The 17,058-nt window shown below is 57.8% G+C and overlaps 3 protein-coding genes across 12 annotated transcripts in view; all 3 read left to right on the plus strand.

Moving 5' to 3' along the window:
• MYO9B (myosin IXB) overlaps positions 1–5,261 on the plus strand; it is an 84,934-nt gene extending 79,673 nt beyond the window's left edge. For 7 of the 10 annotated variants that reach the window (XM_059160401.1, XM_059160403.1, XM_059160408.1 and 4 more), the window contains 8 exons: positions 27–155; positions 443–548; positions 790–921; positions 1,849–1,972; positions 2,391–2,438; positions 2,750–2,896; positions 3,596–3,719; positions 3,840–5,261. In XM_059160401.1, coding sequence (XP_059016384.1) covers positions 27–155; positions 443–548; positions 790–921; positions 1,849–1,972; positions 2,391–2,438; positions 2,750–2,896; positions 3,596–3,719; positions 3,840–4,255 — 1,226 coding nt within the window. In that variant the 3' untranslated portion in view covers positions 4,256–5,261. The remainder of the gene's footprint in view (positions 1–26; positions 156–442; positions 549–789; positions 922–1,848; positions 1,973–2,390; positions 2,439–2,749; positions 2,897–3,595; positions 3,720–3,839) is intronic. The other 3 variants (XM_059160404.1, XM_059160409.1, XM_059160411.1) reach the window with 2 other exon arrangements.
• Positions 5,262–6,657: 1,396 nt separating this feature from the next.
• Positions 6,658–9,766, plus strand: USE1 (unconventional SNARE in the ER 1). Its single transcript, XM_059160412.1, has 8 exons — positions 6,658–6,820; positions 7,182–7,231; positions 7,380–7,458; positions 7,547–7,699; positions 8,206–8,218; positions 8,647–8,674; positions 8,968–9,142; positions 9,567–9,766. The coding sequence occupies exons 1-8, from the start codon at positions 6,680–6,682 to the stop codon at positions 9,747–9,749; spliced, it is 822 nt and encodes a 273-aa protein (XP_059016395.1). The 5' UTR covers positions 6,658–6,679; the 3' UTR covers positions 9,750–9,766.
• Positions 9,767–11,401: 1,635 nt separating this feature from the next.
• Positions 11,402–14,336, plus strand: OCEL1 (occludin/ELL domain containing 1). The gene is made up of 7 exons (XM_059159105.1): positions 11,402–11,417; positions 11,983–12,257; positions 12,606–12,782; positions 12,898–13,097; positions 13,291–13,456; positions 13,700–13,753; positions 13,932–14,336. The coding sequence occupies exons 1-7, from the start codon at positions 11,402–11,404 to the stop codon at positions 14,052–14,054; spliced, it is 1,011 nt and encodes a 336-aa protein (XP_059015088.1). The 3' UTR covers positions 14,055–14,336.
• Positions 14,337–17,058: the final 2,722 nt, after the last annotated feature.

The raw sequence follows: 17,058 nt of genomic DNA on the forward strand, positions 1-17,058 counted from the left end.
CCAGCCCCCGGCCGGCCTCCCTGCAGACCCCGCGGCCGTCAAGCTGGAGAACTTCCCCATCCATGCCATCACCGGCGTGCTCAAGCAGTGGCTTCGAGAGCTGCCTGAGCCCCTCATGACTTTCGCCCAGTACGGCGACTTCCTCCGAGCCGTAGGTGAGGCCCACGGCAGCCTTGGCGAGGGCGGGCGGGCAGGTGGCCGCAGTCCGGCTTGGAACCACGAGCGCTCGCCAGGGCCAACCGGGGAGGCCCCGCTGAGAAACCCGGGCTCAAAGCAGCTGGACTGGCGCAGGTGCCTAGCCGAGGGCAGGGCCGAGATCCCTTCATGGCCCCATACCTTGCCACATGCCCGTCCCAGCCCCTACGCAGCGGGAGGCTCCCCTGCCCCCCGGGAACGTGTCGGGGCCGGGCCTACAGGTTGCTGATGCCCTGGGCCCCCCTAGAGCTGCCGGAGAAGCAGGAGCAGCTGGCCGCCATCTACGCCGTCCTGGAGCACCTGCCCGAGGCCAACCACAACTCGCTGGAGCGGCTCATCTTCCACCTTGTGAAGCAAGTGCCCGCTGCCTGCTCCCCGGGGGGGGGCTGGGGGTCCCCATCAAGAGCCCCGGCCCAGCATGCCTCGGGTTCGGCCCCAAGACCTGAGCCTGTGCCAGGAGGGTCTGGGGGAGACCCAGGCGATCCCTCTCCGCCCATCCCAGCTCCAGGGGATGACCGCCCCTTCCCCACCCTGGGGCTCCGGCCCCGGGTTTGGGGGCTCCGTGGCCACCCCTAACTGCCGCTCATCATGCAGGGTGGCCTTGCTTGAGGATGTGAACCGCATGTCGCCCAGCGCTCTAGCCATCATCTTCGCCCCCTGCCTCCTGCGCTGCCCTGACAACTCAGACCCGCTGACCAGCATGAAGGACGTCCTCAAGGTCACCACGTGAGTGCTAGTGCCACCCCCAACCCCGACCCCGCCATGCTGCGTCTGCTCCAGCAGCTAGGGCATCCCTCCCAAGTGTTTCTGAGGCTAAAGAAAACAAGAGAAAAGGAAAATGACCCCCTCTCCAGTGGCAAGCCGAGGGGCAGATCAGGGAGCCTGATGTCCTTGGCCTCTGGCAGCAGCAAGGGTTGTCAGGAAAGCAGCAGCTGTCGGGGAAGTGGGGAGACACGGTCTTTCCTGACCCCTGTACCATCTTCAGAAGTTTTCAGAGTTCTTCAAAAGAACTCGGAGGTCGTCAGACCTCAGTGACTAAGAAGACACTGTTTAGGCCTCAGGCTGTAAAAATAAGAACCTGCCACTCTAGGTGGCTTTCCTGTGGCCCTGACACACCTGGGTGGCTGTGGAGTGTTGAAAGATTCGCTTCCAGCCTCTTCTAGCACCTTCTTTGCTCCCTTTCTCCTTGCGGGGTTGTGATGATGGAAAACCCTGAGTTGTGCCTGCCTCTCGCCCGCCACACTTACTGCTCACAGCGCACCTTCCAGAGCCCCAGGGGCAGGTCGTTTGCAGCCTCTGAGACACATCACCCAGCCTACCTGTTCTTCACACTTCCGTGTTGCCCCGCCCTGCAGGGGGACTGTGTGGGGCTGGCTTACTCTGGCCCATAGTGCTTGTGCTTCCTCCTTCAAACCGGGAGGCCTGTTGAGACAGGGCCTCAGGCTCAGAAAGGTGGAGTGAGCCACATGATGTCACACAGTATGCCGCCACAGGAGATGGGAGCCACAGCCCACGCTGTGTCCGTGGCCTTGCCTGGGCCCTGGGTCTCCATCTCGGGCCCCCATGCCCCAGGCTCCAGCCAGTGCCTCTCCAGACGCCAGGCCCTGACACTGGCCATCCTGCAGGTGGTAACTGAGTCCCTTTCTCCTGCAGCTGTGTGGAGATGCTCATCAAGGAACAGATGAGGAAGTACAAGGTGAAGATGGAGGAGATCAACCAGCTAGAAGCCGCAGAGAGCATTGCCTTCCGTCGCCTCTCCCTCCTGAGACAGAACGCTGTGAGCACGCTGGCCTTGGGTGCGGGGTGGGGTCTCACCTGGCTACCCCTTGCACGCCCTGTACACCCTAGGCCCCATGCCACCTGGCCAGGGGCCTCTTGGGAGCACGGTTGGGGGCCCGTTCCCTCACATCGGCTGAATGACCACCTTCCTCATTCAGCCTCCTGCCGACTGCCCTTCAAAGGGCAGCAGGGGACCGGTCATCCACTCGGGGACGGTTCGGGTCTTCCTCTGGCCTCTGCTACAGGGAAGAGTCCCCACCATAGAAGTGGCCCCACAGTGGGGATGGGGACTTAGCAGGGCAAGTCCTGGGCTCCCACGGGAGGATCCAGTCCTTGTCCCCGCAGTCCGATGTGGCTCAGTGCCCGTGTGGCGGTTGTGGCCCTGTGTGGTCACCCTCTGTTCGTCTCTTCCCCAGCCATGGCCTCTCAAACTGGGGTTCTCGTCTCCCTATGAGGGGGTCCTGGTATGTACACTTTCCACGGGCCCACCCTGCATGTCTCCGGGCGCGGTGCATGCTGGGTTCCCCTCGTGCCCGTGGTCTCGTGGGGTAGACCGAGCATGTCCTAACCTCCCGGAAGTGCATGCTGGGGGAGGACCACTGCCTGCTGACCACCTGCACTGAGGATAACTAATCAGCCGAGCACCAGCCACTCTGTCCCCACGGGATCCACATGAGAACTAACCTCCTCTCCCCAAGCTGTTGACCCTCCCCAATGCCAGACCAGGCCCACCCCCCCAGAGGGGCCAGCCACACCTGCCACTTCTCTGTCGTAGAACAAGAGCCCCAAGGCCCGGGCGAGCAGTGGCGGCAGCCCAGAGGAGCTGGGGGTGCTGCCAGAAGAGGAGGTGCCCGGCGGCGACGAGGACCGCGAGAAGGAGATCCTCATTGAGCGGATCCAGTCCATCAAGGAGGAGAAGCAAGTGTCTCCGTCCCCTTCCTGTCCTTGGCGCTGCCATCGGGCCCTCCTCCCCAAGCCCGTTGGCATAGCCACCCTGGCTGTTAGAGGAGGCTGACCGGCTCGGCTCATTCCCACCACCTAGCACTTCCCTCACGGGGGGCTGCTGCCCTAAAACGCAGCCTAGGGCTGTTTAAACCCCCTGCTTGACCCCCAGGAGCCATGGTGGTCCACAGGGGGAAAGCGGGGGCAGCAGAGGGGTCGTGCCCAAACTTTGTCTTGAAGTTGGTTTTAGCTAGGATGACCAATTAACCTGTCACTCAGTCAAGATGTGAGTGTGCACAGGGATGCCATTAACATGATGCCAGGAGGACAGGTGTGACCTGGGCCACTTGGCCTCCCTAGTCCGAAGAACAGGGTAGAGCACTCCGGGTAGAGGGCCCAACACTTGCAAAGGCCCTGAGGCAGGAGCCTATCAGTGGCTCAGTATAGGGCCAGGTGGCTGGCTTCCCTCAGCAGGCTGACCCAGCCCTCCCTGGACTTTCTCTGGACCAGGAGTGATTTGGGGATGGCTGCTGGGGGCACTGAGGGCAAGGGCTCCCATCCAGGAAGAGGAAGGCCCATTCTGTCCCCTGCTGGCCTGGCACCCTTGTTGGGAGATCTTTCACCCTGGGAACAGCCTTGGACACCATGACCCCCTTCTCTGCAACCCCCCTACAGGGAGGACATCACGTACCGGCTTCCGGAGCTGGACCCTCGGGGCTCCGATGAAGAAAACCTGGACTCGGAAACATCGGCCAGCACGGAGAGCCTGTTGGAAGAACGGGCCGGGCGGGGGGCCTCAGAAGGTCAGTATTAAGGCAGCGTCTGCTTCTGTCCTTCCCGTGTCCACCGCCGGCAGGCCCTGGGGCAAGGGTCCGTCTTCAAGCCCCGAAGCTGCAGTAACCCTGCCGTCTGTCTCTCAAAAGGGCCCCCCGCGCCTGTTCTCCCCAGCCCCGGCGCGCCCGCCCTGAGTCCCCTCCCCGTGGCAGCCGCCCCTCCACGACGAAGGCCGTCGTCCTTCGTGACGGTCAGAGTGAAGACCCCCCGGCGGACCCCCATCATGCCCACCACCAACATCAAGCTCCCACCCGGCCTGCCCTCCCACCTCCCCGGCCGGGCACCAGGTGCCCCAGAGGCTGCTGCCCCCGTGAGGCGCCGAGAGCCGCCCGCCCGCCGCCCGGACCAGGTACACTCGGTGTATGTCACACCCAGCACTCTCCTGCCCGTGCTGGGCACGCGGGAGCCCCCGGACGAGGACGACCGGCCTCCTGGGGCCAAGCGGAGGTACTCAGATCCCCCGACCTACTGCCTGCCCCCCACCTCGGGCCAGGCCAATGGCTGAGGGCCCCCAGAGCCAGAGTCCCCGCGAGTCCCAGCCTGAGCTGGGCACCAAGCTGCAGAGCCTGCGTTTGGCTGAGAAGGATCCCGAACGAGAAGCTCCAAGACAATGTGAGGTGGGCACTAGCCCCACGTGCAGAGGCCAAGCAGGGAGAGGCCAGCCAAGGCCTGGCCGCCCTTGCTGAGCCCCCAACACTGCACAGACGCACCCACCCAGAGCACCAAATCACGGTGGGTGGCCTGGCATCTCCCACCTCCCTTTTTGTTTTATATGGTAACTGTTTCTTTGTGCGTGGTTTACATAACTTTAAACTGTAACAGCCTTAACAAGAGACCAAATTGTTTTTTATACATGTATGTACAAACTTTTATATTAACGCCCTTCATCTCCCTTATAACCTGGACTTGAGTCTTCAGAGCAAAGCCTGCATGGCCAGTGCATGTCGGGGCCTCAGACCTGCACTGAGGACGGCCCGGGGCCCGCAGTCTGAGGCCTGGGGCCTTGCATGGGGGATTTGGACCCAGGGGGCCCCTGACAGCCCCAGGCGTGTCTCGGATGCATCCTCCGTCCCGCATCTGAAGGAGTGTCGGAGCCTCGGTGGGGATCAAGGCTGGTGGCTGGAGTCAGGACACAAGGTGGCCAGCAGCCTCCACCTGCAGCACCACAGACCTCACATCCCGGGGAGACGTGAATGTGGCCGTCACTCTTCTGTCTGCCAAGCCCCAGACTCAGGAGGCCAGAGGAGGCAACCCTCGGCACACTGTCCTCTCCACGTGGCCAACAGGAGCCGTGACTCAGGACCACTCACAAGCAGGGAGGGCAAGGCCTGGGGCTGGACATTCTTGCTGGTCAACGGGGACAGGCTGGGGATCTCCGGAGCTGGGCTCCCCCCACCCCCAGGCTTGGCTCACTCCCCAGACACACGGCCACGGGTGTGGGACGAGAGGTACCCCAGGTGCTCCACAAGCCGTGCAAAAATAAAAAGTGCCTGAAAGGTGTGTGTATGCAAGTCCTGCTCGGACTGGGTTCAGAGTCCGTCAGAGGAGGAGGAGCTGGCTGGTGGCGGTCCACCCTGTGATCTCAGGCAAGAGCGGTGCAGGGCGGGGGGCTGTGCCCCTGGACTGGGAGGACCTGCCTTGATCTTCCAGGCAATGCTGCTGTTGGAATTTCACATGGAGTCCTCACTTGAGGGGTGCGCCTGCTGCAGGTGCTTGTTACTGATCTGGAAATGGAGGGGGGAGGTTTGGCAAAGAGCCTCTTGTCCTGAGCTGCTCCTGTTGCCGTTTCAGCACCCAGCTTCTCCCCAAAGCTAGGGCTTAAATGTCAGCTACATAGGCCATCTCCCTGTGAAGGGATCAGTTCCTGGTGGGCCCATTAGGGCCCAAAGCCACACACCCCCAACTATCCCCTCTCGGACCAGCTCCCAGGCTGCAATCAGATGGGCAGTTGCGGGAACCTGCTGGCAGGCAGGGCCCATGGGGCAGGGGTTGGGGGGCAAGGAAGAACCCAAGTCCAGATGGCACATGAGAGAGAGCTGGGAGACTTCTCCAAGGCCACACGTTTGGGATGGAGTAGGGCTGGGATTCGGAGCCTGCCCCATCTGCCTCCAGTGACCCCCCTTCATCCACCCTGAGTTTAGTCTCCTACATAGTGTTTTGCGAGGACACCAGGCCCATGTGGGACCAGGACACAGGTGACACGAAGGGTAGGAAGATGGATGAGTGCTGCAAGCCAGGCTTCAGTCCCTCTGAAGCTCCAATCCTTACCCTGTCCTCTGCAAGCATAGGGGTCAGGGGAGGTTGCAGGATGGGCCTCATCTGCCTGGGGACTTGGGGGGCGAGGGATTCTCTCCAAGAAGGTCTGGGCGTTAGGGGTGACCCTGCCCCACCTCTCACCCCCAGAGCTAGCTAATATCCGCCCCCCTCCCACAGGCAGGTTTTGTCATACCACCCGTTTCCCAAAGAAGGGACGACCCAAAAAAGTTAAAACTTCCTTAGGGCCACTGCGGGGGTGGCGGAATCAGACCCGGAAGCTCATAAACACAAACTCTGGATGGGCCCCTAAGCCTTGGGATTCCTTAGTGCCGGGCCCGTACCCCGGGAAGAACCGGGGGAGGCTGCCTGGATACGGAAGAGCACCATGGGAAGAACCCAAGAAAAAGCGGGTGCAGGGGAATTTTGAGCAGGAGGAAAGGAATAAGGCGAGGACCTATTGCTCACGGCCTTGACACCGTAGGACCGGTCCTTTTAACCCTTCCGGAAGGGTTAAGACGTTTAAGGGGAAAACGCGATTCCGCCCTGAGTAACACAGACAGGACTGTGCCTCTCCCTGAAACAAAACCTTAGCTCCGCCCCAAAGATGCAATAGTGAAAGAGGCGGACGCGCCCGGAAGAAGCCCAAACGAGGGCACTTCCGCCCTTTTCCAAGATGGCGCCAGCGGAAGGGGCAGGATACCGCCGAGAGATGATGGCAGCGTCGAGGCTGGAGCTGAACCTGGTGCGGTTGCTGTGCCGCTGCGAGGCGATGGCAGCGGAGAAGCGGGACCCGGAAGAGTGGCGTCTGGAGAAGGTGAGGGAAATCTGCACTGTCAAGCAGAGCCCGACTCCCGGGCTGCGGCTTCCGCAGCTAGCGGCCACCGGGCCCTACTCCCCAGACCCAACGGCCGTTCTTGACCACGCCCCTTCCGGCCGGTTCCGCCACGTTCACCTGCAGCTCCCGCCCCATTCCCTCGAGTTCAACTAGCTCCGCCTCCCTGGCACGTGGCTCCTCCCCTTTCAGCCCAGGGGGCTCCCCCCCGTCCCTCCCCGTCCTGGCTCCGCCCCCTGCTGGCTCCGACGCCCCCCACTCCTTACCCTCACCCCCACTTCGAACAGGGCAGGGAGGAGAGGGCTTGGCAGACCAGGCTTACATCCCTGCTTTCTCTCCCCAGTACGTGGGAGCCCTCGAGGACATGCTGCAGGCCCTGAAAGCCCAGCCAAGGTGAGTGCTAGTGGCTACAGGGGCTCCAAATCTGGGATGGGCCAGGACCGGCTCCTGATGGGGAATCCCTGGACGCCAGCCCTTGCTGAGACCCTTCCTGGAACTAGGGACGGTGGACAGGTTTTCTTTTTCTCTTGTCGCCTTCCAGCAAACCAGCCTCTGAGGTGATCAATGAATATTCCCGCAAGGTAGATTTCCTGAAGGGGATGCTGCAGGCAGAGAAGCTGGTGAGCCTGGATGCTCTACTTCCTCAGCCCTCAGCGCTCACCTGCCCAGGACCTGCCCCTGTGGTGACCCCTTCTCCCTCTTCTGCAGACCTCCGCCTCAGAGAAGGCACTCGCCAACCAGTTTCTGGCCCCCGGCCGTGTACCAACCACAGCCAGGGAGCGGGTACCCGCCACAAAGACGGTGCACCTGCAGTCGCGGGCTCGGTACACCAGCGAAATGAGGAGTGAGCTGCTAGGCACGGTAGGGCTTCCTCCCTGGGTCCTGGGAACCCTTTGGTTAGGAACAGTTTCGTGCCTGGGTGTAGCCGGAACAACAAATGGTGGCTGGTGCAGGGACCTTAGGGGGCCCAACAGCCTCTGCCCTGGGCCGGCAGTCTGCTTCCTGACAGGCCAAGCCGGGATTTTTCTAGATGTGTAGGAGTTTGGTCTAAGGCAAAAATGGTACCTATCTAGTTAAGCCCCAGAGTTGGCCCAAAGCAACAGAGACAAGTTTGACACAGATAGATGACTTTATCTCGTCTTGCCACAGATAAACGAGTTTTTCCATTTGTAAAATGCAACAGCAAGTGTCTTCTTAAGCATTTTATGTGGATCATAATCAAAGTATGAAAAAACTGAGGTCCAGAGGTCATTCATGGGATTTTCCCGGGGCACCAAATGAGTGGTGGGGGGATGTTCTGAGAGCTGAAAGGGCAGTTTTGGGGGAGGACAGGTAGGTGACTTCATGCCTCTCTCTTTTTCCCATAGGACTCTGCTGGAGGTGAGCTGCCCTAAAGAAAATAGGACTTGATGCTTACTCGTTGTGCTGCCTCACATTCCTCACCTGGCTCCCCAAAGGTCTCCCACAGCCCAGGGAGCATAGCCTCAGGGGCAGTCACTTAGTTATACCTGATGGGGGTACCAGGACAGAGGAGCTGCGCCCCAGAGAAAATAAAGCTGGATACTCCCAGGCCACAGGGCCAAGGTTAGACCAGCAGAAGGGACCTGGAGGTAGGGGTAAGGGAAAACTTCTTAAAAGAGAGGGCTTTTGAGCTAGGGCTTTGAAGCATGATCAGGAGCTCACCAGCGGCAGACTGGACAAGAAATGGCATTATGAGTAGCAGACACATCACAGGCACTGAATGATCAGGAAGCCGGGAAAATAGGAAACCAATCTTCTCCTTCCTGCTTGGTATTTTTCGCTTCCAGAGCCCCAGCTGGATGTGAGGAAGAGAGTGTAAGTGTCTTCAGCCCTTGGGTAGCACTGGGGGGTGGGGGTGGGGCCGGGTGGATGGAGGAATCTAGGGCCACTATAGCACCCACCACAAGGGCCCCCACAAGCCTCTGAACCACTGATCAGAAGCCCCTTCTGCGGCTGCTCTTCCTAAACGCCAAAGCAAAAAAGGGGAAATGGAGCCCCAGGGAGGGCAGCAGCTAGAGCCATACTCTCTGGGTTGCTTGGGAACATGTTGGTCTCTTACCCTCCCCCACTCCATCTCATGCCTCCCGTCCACCCACGTGTGAGGTCAGCGGGGTGACAGGGCCCAGACCAGGGGATGAGAAGCAGTCGGCAGCCGAGCTGGACCTTGTCCTGCAGCGACATCAGAACCTCCAGGAGAAGCTGGCAGAAGAGATGCTAGGCCTGGCCCGAAGCCTCAAGACCAACACGCTGGCTGCTCAGAGTGTCATCAAGAAGGACAACCAGGTGGGAGGGCGGTCTTCCCCGGACATCAGAAAAGGCTTCCTGGCCCAGGGGCATTGTGGCCAGGGCTTTGCTGCATGACAGAAGTTGGACAGGGGCGCCTGGGTGGCTCAGTGGGTTAAGCCTCTGCCTTCAGCTCAGGTCATGATCTCAGGGTCCTGGGATCGAGCCCCGCATCAGGCTCTCTGCTCAGCGGGGAGCCTGCTTCCCCCCGCCTCTCTCAGCCTGCCTTTCTGCCTACTTGTGATCTCTGTCTGTCAAATAAATAAATAAAATCTTTAAAAAAAAAAAAAATAGAAGTTGGACAGAAGGCAGAGGTGGAATTCCCAGCCGAGGGCACAGTAGCAGCCAGGGCCTAGAGAGTCCACTTGCCCCCAGGTGGCAGGGAGAGGCCACACTCTGTTGACACTCCCTGCCTCCCCCACAGACCCTGTCGCACTCCCTCAAGATGGCCGACCAGAACCTGGAGAAGCTGAAGACCGAGTCGGAGCGGCTGGAGCAGCACACACAGAAGTCCGTCAACTGGCTGCTCTGGGCCATGCTTATTGTCGTCTGCTTCATCTTCATCAGCATGATCCTCTTCATCCGCATCATGCCCAAACTCAAATAAAGGCCTGTCCCGGCCCATGCGGGCTGTCTTCTGTCTGCTCCCCCGCCGTGTCCAGGGGCATCCTTCGGGGCGGGCAACAACACAGGAGGGTCTTTGGACGTTCCTGAGAGCAGAAGAGGAAGCTCAGTCTAGGTGGGGCAGTGGGGCAGTGACCCAGCGAACTCCCCCCCACCTGGATTCCTCTGCCCCGGTTCCCACCCCACATGGGGAAAGGCCAGGGCCCAAGAAGCCACAGGAGGCCCCAGGCTGGTAGAATCAGAGCCAAACACAGAACCTTCAGCCCTGTGCTGTTGGGGTGCGGCTAGAGGGTGGGCGGAGAAATGCGGCTATGTTTGGAGGTCAACCTGGAGGAGGGAGCATCAGGGCTGGGCCTTCCTTGAGACTGAAGGTGACAGTTCAGAGGTGGGACTTAGTACAGCCGCCACCTGAGCTCTCAGGAAACTAGAGGCTTCACCAAGTCATTCAACAAACATGTGAGGGTCTGTGGAAACTCTGCCCTGCCAAGCTCATAGCCTGATCATTTCAGATGAGAACTGCGTGGGCACTACTCCCGAGGTGGGACCCTGGAAGAGGTCCTAGAGTGGGAGTCCTGGGAGAACCACTGGTCCTGGGCTCTGCTCACCCTCACTCCAGATGATGAAGGTGAAGCCTATGAAAGGGGGGTGACCAAGGGAGTTCAGTGAAGGAGGCTGGGCAGGTGACAGGAGCACAAGGGTGTCCCAGACCCATGGGAGTGTGAGTGGGCAATACCGGGACCCCTGTTAACATTGGTGTAGAAACACCAAGTATCTTTATACCAAGTATCACCAAAATCTTTATTTTTTTAAAAGATTTTATTTATTTATTTGACAGAAACCACAAGTAGACAGAGAGGCAGGCAGGGGTGGAGGGGAAGCAGGCTCCCTGCTGAGCAGAGAGCCTGACTGGGGGCTTGATCCCAGGACCCCAAGATCATGATCCAAGCCTATGGCAGAGGCTTAACCCACTGAGCCACCCAGGCACCCAAGTAAAGCTTCTTATAAGCTCTAATGGCAACTTTTAATAGGTCTTAAGGGCATCCGGCTGGTTCAGTCAGTACAGATGCAACTTTTGATCTCAGGGATGTAAGTCCGAACCCCACTTTGGGTGTAGAAATTACTAAAAATCTTTGAAGAAAAAAGTAGATCTTAACAAGGCTCACACTTAAGATGCAGAGATGGTTCAATAGGAAAGTTTTTTTTTAAATATTTTTATTTATTTATTTATTTGAGAAAGACGGAGAGAGCATGACAGCGGGGAAGGTCAGAGGGAGAAGCAGACTCTCTGCAGAGCAGGGAGCCCGATGCGGAACTCGATTCTGGGACTCCAGGATCATGAACTGAACCAAAGGCAGTCGCTTAACCCACTGAGCCACCCAGGCGCCCAGGAAGTTTGTTAATAGCCACATTAATGCATCAGGAAAGAAAATCATAGGGTGAAATGGTACATTGTACTGTTCAAAAATCTATCACTCAACATCTCAATAAACAATAAGCAAGATAGATATTTTCCTCACTTAACTGCAAATCTCAAGCCAAGCATTGAACTTAATGAACAAACGCTGGCAATTCTGCCATCAAAGAGAGGAAGGTAGAGATGATGCCCACAGTCCACCTGACTCCCCAAAAGACAACATGGTCTGGAGTGCTTGTCAGTACAACTGGACAAGAAAGATCAAACTGAAAAATGGAAAAAAAAAAAAGGAGGAGGGCAAAGTTCTTTGCAAGTGATACAATTATATGAGAAACCCAAACTAACTTTAAAAAAAAAAAAGCTATGTAAACAGGAGAATTCAGTAAAATATCAAGGGGCTTAATGAATATTTAGTTTCCTACATGGGGGGTGGGGGGCAAAAAAGCCTGTAAAATGTATCGGATGGTCTCACCTGTAACAGTGAAAGAAGATGCACTACTTGGTTAAACTACATCCTTGGCATACAAAGAGCTCCCAAAAACAAACAAGAAAAAGAAAACGTGCAGGAAAAGAAAGACAAATCATCTCTGAACTTTTCTCACATCAGATTAGTCAAGAATTAAAACTTCGAAGATACACTTGCGGGAAACTGTAATGGCACTGGAGTTAGCAAGAGTGGGGAAAACCGTTTTCTCCCACAACTGGTCAGAGCATAATAATCTAATGATTAAGGAAATATGTTAAAAATATAAAAACCACCTCTTTCTCAGGCTAGAAACACCCAAGGGTCAGAGAAGGTGAGTCAGCAGCTCCAAATACACAACAAATACGTCCGGTCCCGTCCGGTTGGACTCGAACCTGGCTTCAAAAGCGGATACACTTCCCTTAACGCTGGGTCCCGCCCCCTCGCCGCCAACCCCGCCCAATCTCCCTAGGCCCCGCCCCGCCCTGTGGACCCGCCCCGCCCTGTGGACCGACCCCGCCACTTGGGTCCAGCCTTTGAAGTTAACGCACAACACAGACTCAGGCGCCTCTGAGGCAGCGGATCCAAACCCGGAGACCCGGACGCTGGGACAGGTAAACCCGGAAGGGAGCAGTCCGTGCGGCCCGCAGCTGGGGCGGAGGTCCTGGGGGACCTCTCAGGGGGTGGGCTTCACGGGCCCTAGCAGGCGAGGCTGCGGCAGCGCAGGGGTTAACTAGAGGCGGGGCCACCCAGGATACACGGTGGCGTCACGGGCGTCGCACCTTCCGGGTTACGCAGCCGGGGGCGGGCTGCTCTGAGAGCCAATCGGGTGCGTCTATGCAAATAGAGGCGGAGCTAGAGATCTCGCTAGTTGCGGAAGAGTTGGCCGCTCCGGGGCCCACCTCCCCGTACGTCCTCCAGCCTTCCCCGCCTCCAGGCGCGCCCCTCTCTGGTGCCCACAGGCAGCTCGCCGACTGACCCCCCCATGCGGGGGCCACGGCGCCCCCCGCAGGACCCGCTCGTCGCCCCGGGGACGCCCGAGCGGCGCCTCGCTGAGGCCGATGCCCACCCGGGAGACCATCAAGACCCGCGGCTGCCGGGGGGACCTGCAGACCCGCCCTCCTGGCCCTGGGCCCCCGGTGAGTCTGAACGGGAGGAGGGTCCCCAGGCCAAGCCTAAGCAAGAGATTCATTCCTGCCAGTTTAAGGGATTCCGGCTTCCCCAAACCAACCATGATACCTGCGGCACCCGCAGCGATTGGTGCCTCCAGGCCGGGAAACCAGCGCCCCCCGCGCTCTGCGCGAGCGTCAACCAGGAGCGCACAGGGCAAAGCCCAAGAAGATTGTATTTGAGGATGAGCTGCCCTCCCGGGCCCCCTTGAGCACCAACAAGTCTATTGAAGCCATCCCCAGGGGGCATATGCGAAGGCCTCACCTAGTGCCCGACTATGAGCTGTGAGTGTTCCTGATGCCCGGGAACAGGGAAGGGGCCTGAGGTTGGGGCTTTGACAAATGAATAAGAGTTTACTAAATAGTACATTTGGGGCAGGGAGTCCAACATGGGCAAAGAACAAATTAAAATGATCGGGGGGAAAGGGATGGGTTATTTCCACTCACACTCACTGTCTGCCCCACTTTAACCCTGCAGTAAGTACCCACAAGTGAGCAGTGAGAGGGAGCGGAGCTGCTATGCTGCTGTGTTCCAGGACCAATACACAGAGTTCTTGGAGCTCCAGCGGGAGGTGGGCTCTGCACTGGCAAAGCTCCAGCAGCTAGAGACCTTGCTGAACTCACTGCCCAAGCCCCAAAGCCAGGTCAGTCCCAGCAGAAACATCTGCCCCACAGCCTTCCAGGTGGTGGACTCTGGCCTCTGGGACACTGGCCGGGTCCGGGTCTCTGGGCCCCTGCCTCTTCTAGGCTGGGTGGGGGCCACAGCATAGGGGCTGAGATCAGCCCTGGAGGTCCTCATTAGATGGGTCACTTTGTCTGAGCCTCAGTTTCCCCATCCCTCCTTGGATTCAGCATTCTCTGAGCCCCACCCCCTTCTCCACTTGCAGAAGGAAGCCCAAGTTGCTGCCCGTGTCTGGAGGGAATTTGAGAAGAAGCAGACGGTAAGTTGTGTCCGCTGAGTCCCACAGGCTGGCCTTTGTACCCCTGACCCTCGCATGAGCTCAGGGTACCCAGTTTCAAGGAAAGAAAACTGAGGCCCAGAGAGAAAGAGGCAAAGGGTTAGCCACTGAGGCTCAAAGTACCCCATGGACTTTCCTGGGTCTTGCTGGACTTTCCCAGGACCGCAGCTTCCTGGACAAGCAGGCTCGCTGCCACTACCTGAAGGGCAAACTGAGGCACCTCAAGAAGCAGATTCAGAAGTTCGATGAGCAAGGAGACTGCGAGAGCTCTGTGTACTTCTGAGTGCCCTGGCGGACAGGCAGAGGGACACATCGGGTGGCGGTTCCACCTTGCCCTCGCCTCTTCTCCTACCTCCTGGCTTTAGCTCCTGCTTTTACCCGCTCCTGGGGTAGCTTTAGCAAATGCCTCAGCCTTTGAGACCCAGCTCTGATGGTGCCTCCTCCGGGAATCCGTCCCAGGACCTCCTCAGGGACCAGCAACCCAGAGTCCAGATTTCAGCCCATCCCGTGCAAGCAGGTCTTGCCCACGTCTCTATCTCAGTGTAATAAACATTTATGAAATGCCTACTGTGTACAGCTGCTCAACACTCCTGGGTTCATTCGGTTGTCGCCAAAAAATTGTTCTCCCATTTTCCCAAGTTAAAAATAGAAGTTCAAGGAAAGGGACTTATCCCAGGAGGATGTGAACTTTTGTCTGTCCAGAGGGTTCTCTCTCCACCCAGAGCCTCACCCATGGCCTTCTGGTGGGAAGCTGAGGGGCCGACACCCAGCATTACTTAACCTAGCCAGGCTTGGGCTGGGGGAGCTCCAGGAGCCAAAAATATCCAGTAACTGGGGCGCCTGGGTGGCTCGACTGGTTGAGCATCTGTCCGGTTTCAGCTCAGGTCGTGGTCTCGGGGGTCATGTGATCAAGCTCTGCCTTGGGCACCGGGCTCAGTGGGGAGTCTGCTTCTCCCTCTTCCCCTCCCTCTGCTTTCTCTCGCTTTCTCTAAAATAATTAAATAAATCCTTAAAGAAAAAGCTTCCAGTAACAGAGGGAGGGCTGGCTGAGGACCCTCCCTAGTCTTGGTTAGTGGGCATCCTATGGAATTCCTTTGGCAGGACACTGGGGACTTCCTGAAGGGGGCACACTCAGCCCAAGAGACCCGCTGGATTCCCTAATGCTGACGCCATCTGAGCCTTAAAAATCAGTTCTCCCGGGGCATGGCAGGCTGAATGGTGGCTGACTCCAGGGTCACAGCTCTTAGGCCTGGCTCTGTAGGAGAGTCCTGTGGTGCCCACTCCATGCCCATCTGAGACCGGGTGGGTGGGGCACTGGTAGGGGCAGGCTCCCCATGGGGGGCCTTTTGACAGTTTTTGTTTTTTTGTTTTTTGTTTTTTTTAAAGATTTTATTTATTTATTTGACAGACAGAGATCACAAGTCGGCAGAAAGGCAGGCAGAGAGAGAGAGAGAGAGGGAAGCAGGCTTCCTGCGGAGCAGAGAGCCCGATGCGGGGCTCGATCCCAGGACCCTGAGATCATGACCCGAGCCGAAGGCAGCAGCCCAAACCACTGAGCCACCCAGGCGCCCCCTTTTGACAGTTTTTTAAAGATTGTATTTATTGGGGCACCTGGGTGGCTCAGTCATTAAGCGTCTGCCTTCGGCTCAGGTCATGATCTTGGGGTCCTGGGATTGAGCCCCACATCGGGCTCCCTGCTCAGTGAGAAGCCTGCTTCTCCCTCTCCCACTCCCCCTGCTTGTATTCCCTCTCTGGCTGTGTCTGTCTCTCAAAAAATAAAATCTTAATTAACAAGTAAAGTCTTTATTTATTTGAGAGAGAGAGGGAGAACACAAGTTGGTGGGGAAGGAGGAGAGGCAAGAGAGAAGCAGACTCCTTGCTGAGCGCAGAGCCTGACTCGGGGCTTGATCCCAGGACCGTGGGATCATGACCTGAGCTGAAGGCAGATGCTTAATGACTGAGCCACCCAGGTGCCCTTGGGTAGGGTTTTATAAGAGTTCTGCAGTCATGCCTAGACAGACATCCCCGTCTCTGGACAGCAGGACAGACAGAATCTAATAGGTCATCTCAGTCCAGCCCAATTGGAGGGTGCATACATTTGCTTACCTGCAGGACATCGTGGAAGATGTGGACCCCAGGCAGAATCTGTCCCCCTTCCCAGTGGGAGCTCAGTATTCTCTCCATCCCATTCCTGCCTCAGTCCCCTCTAGGGGCAGAGCATATATCCATGAGACCTCCATTTATTCCCCAGGAAATGGATTCAAACACCGTGTCTTCCTGCTTAGGCCTCTTCCAAGGTGGACATGAAGGAGGCTGGGTGCTCATGGGAAGCGTTTTGGTGGAGGTTTAAGGGCTGAGCACAGACCCAGCCTGCAGAGCAACACCTCAGTTCTTCCCTGTTTTCAAAGGGGCATCTTGGATGGAGGGCTCTTCTTCCTGGCCTGCCCCCACCATCCAGGCTCTTTCTCCCTATGCTCCAGAACCACAGTCCTGACTTTCAGTCTCAAGGGCACCCTTCCTACCACAGAGCTGGGCCACAAGCCTCTGAGGCCGGGATGGCAAGGTCCCAGTGCCGTCACCCCATATCAACTTAAAGTCCACATTTCACTTTGTCCTTTGATAGCGCCACCTTCCAGATGCCAGTCTCTGAAACGAGAGTTACTTCAGTTACATGTGAGAAGAAACCAAACTCAGAGGGCTCAGGCACAAAAGGGTAAATTAGGGATCATGGAACTGAAGAACCGAGAGGTTTCAGGTTTGGCTTGATCCAGGGGCTCCAAAGGCATCCTGGGAAGCTGGTCTTGCTCTTTTGGCTCTGCTTTCGATTATATTCTACTTCCAAATCCCGCCATCAAATCTCAATGGTTAGCTGTGGGCCACACGGCCTCCCTGAACCAATTGCTGTGGCCAGGGGAATGGAGGGCTCTGTCTAAACATGTGGCAGGACTACCTCCAAATGTTTCTTTTGAGGACAATGGGGTCCAGACACCATGACTAAGAGCTGACCAAAGAAAACAATAAGATGTCTGGTCCAGGCCCTGTGTGAATCCATGAGGTCCACCTTCACAGGCCAAAGCCTGAACCTGAACCTGAGCCATCTACAGAACTCAACTCCTGTCGACTCACAGCTGACTGCTAGACCCCTCAAGGCACCCAGCTGCTTCCCCACAAAAACAGCAAGTAGGGCTGTTCCTAGGTTGTGTGTGTTCCAGATGGCTGGGAGTGGGTGGCGGTGGTGGGGTGACCCCTCATCCTCCCCTCCCCTCACAAAGACGATGGAGGCCATG

The sequence above is a fragment of the Mustela lutreola genome, chromosome 2 (genome assembly GCF_030435805.1).
Source record: "Mustela lutreola isolate mMusLut2 chromosome 2, mMusLut2.pri, whole genome shotgun sequence".
NCBI classification, from domain to species: Eukaryota; Metazoa; Chordata; class Mammalia; order Carnivora; family Mustelidae; genus Mustela; species Mustela lutreola.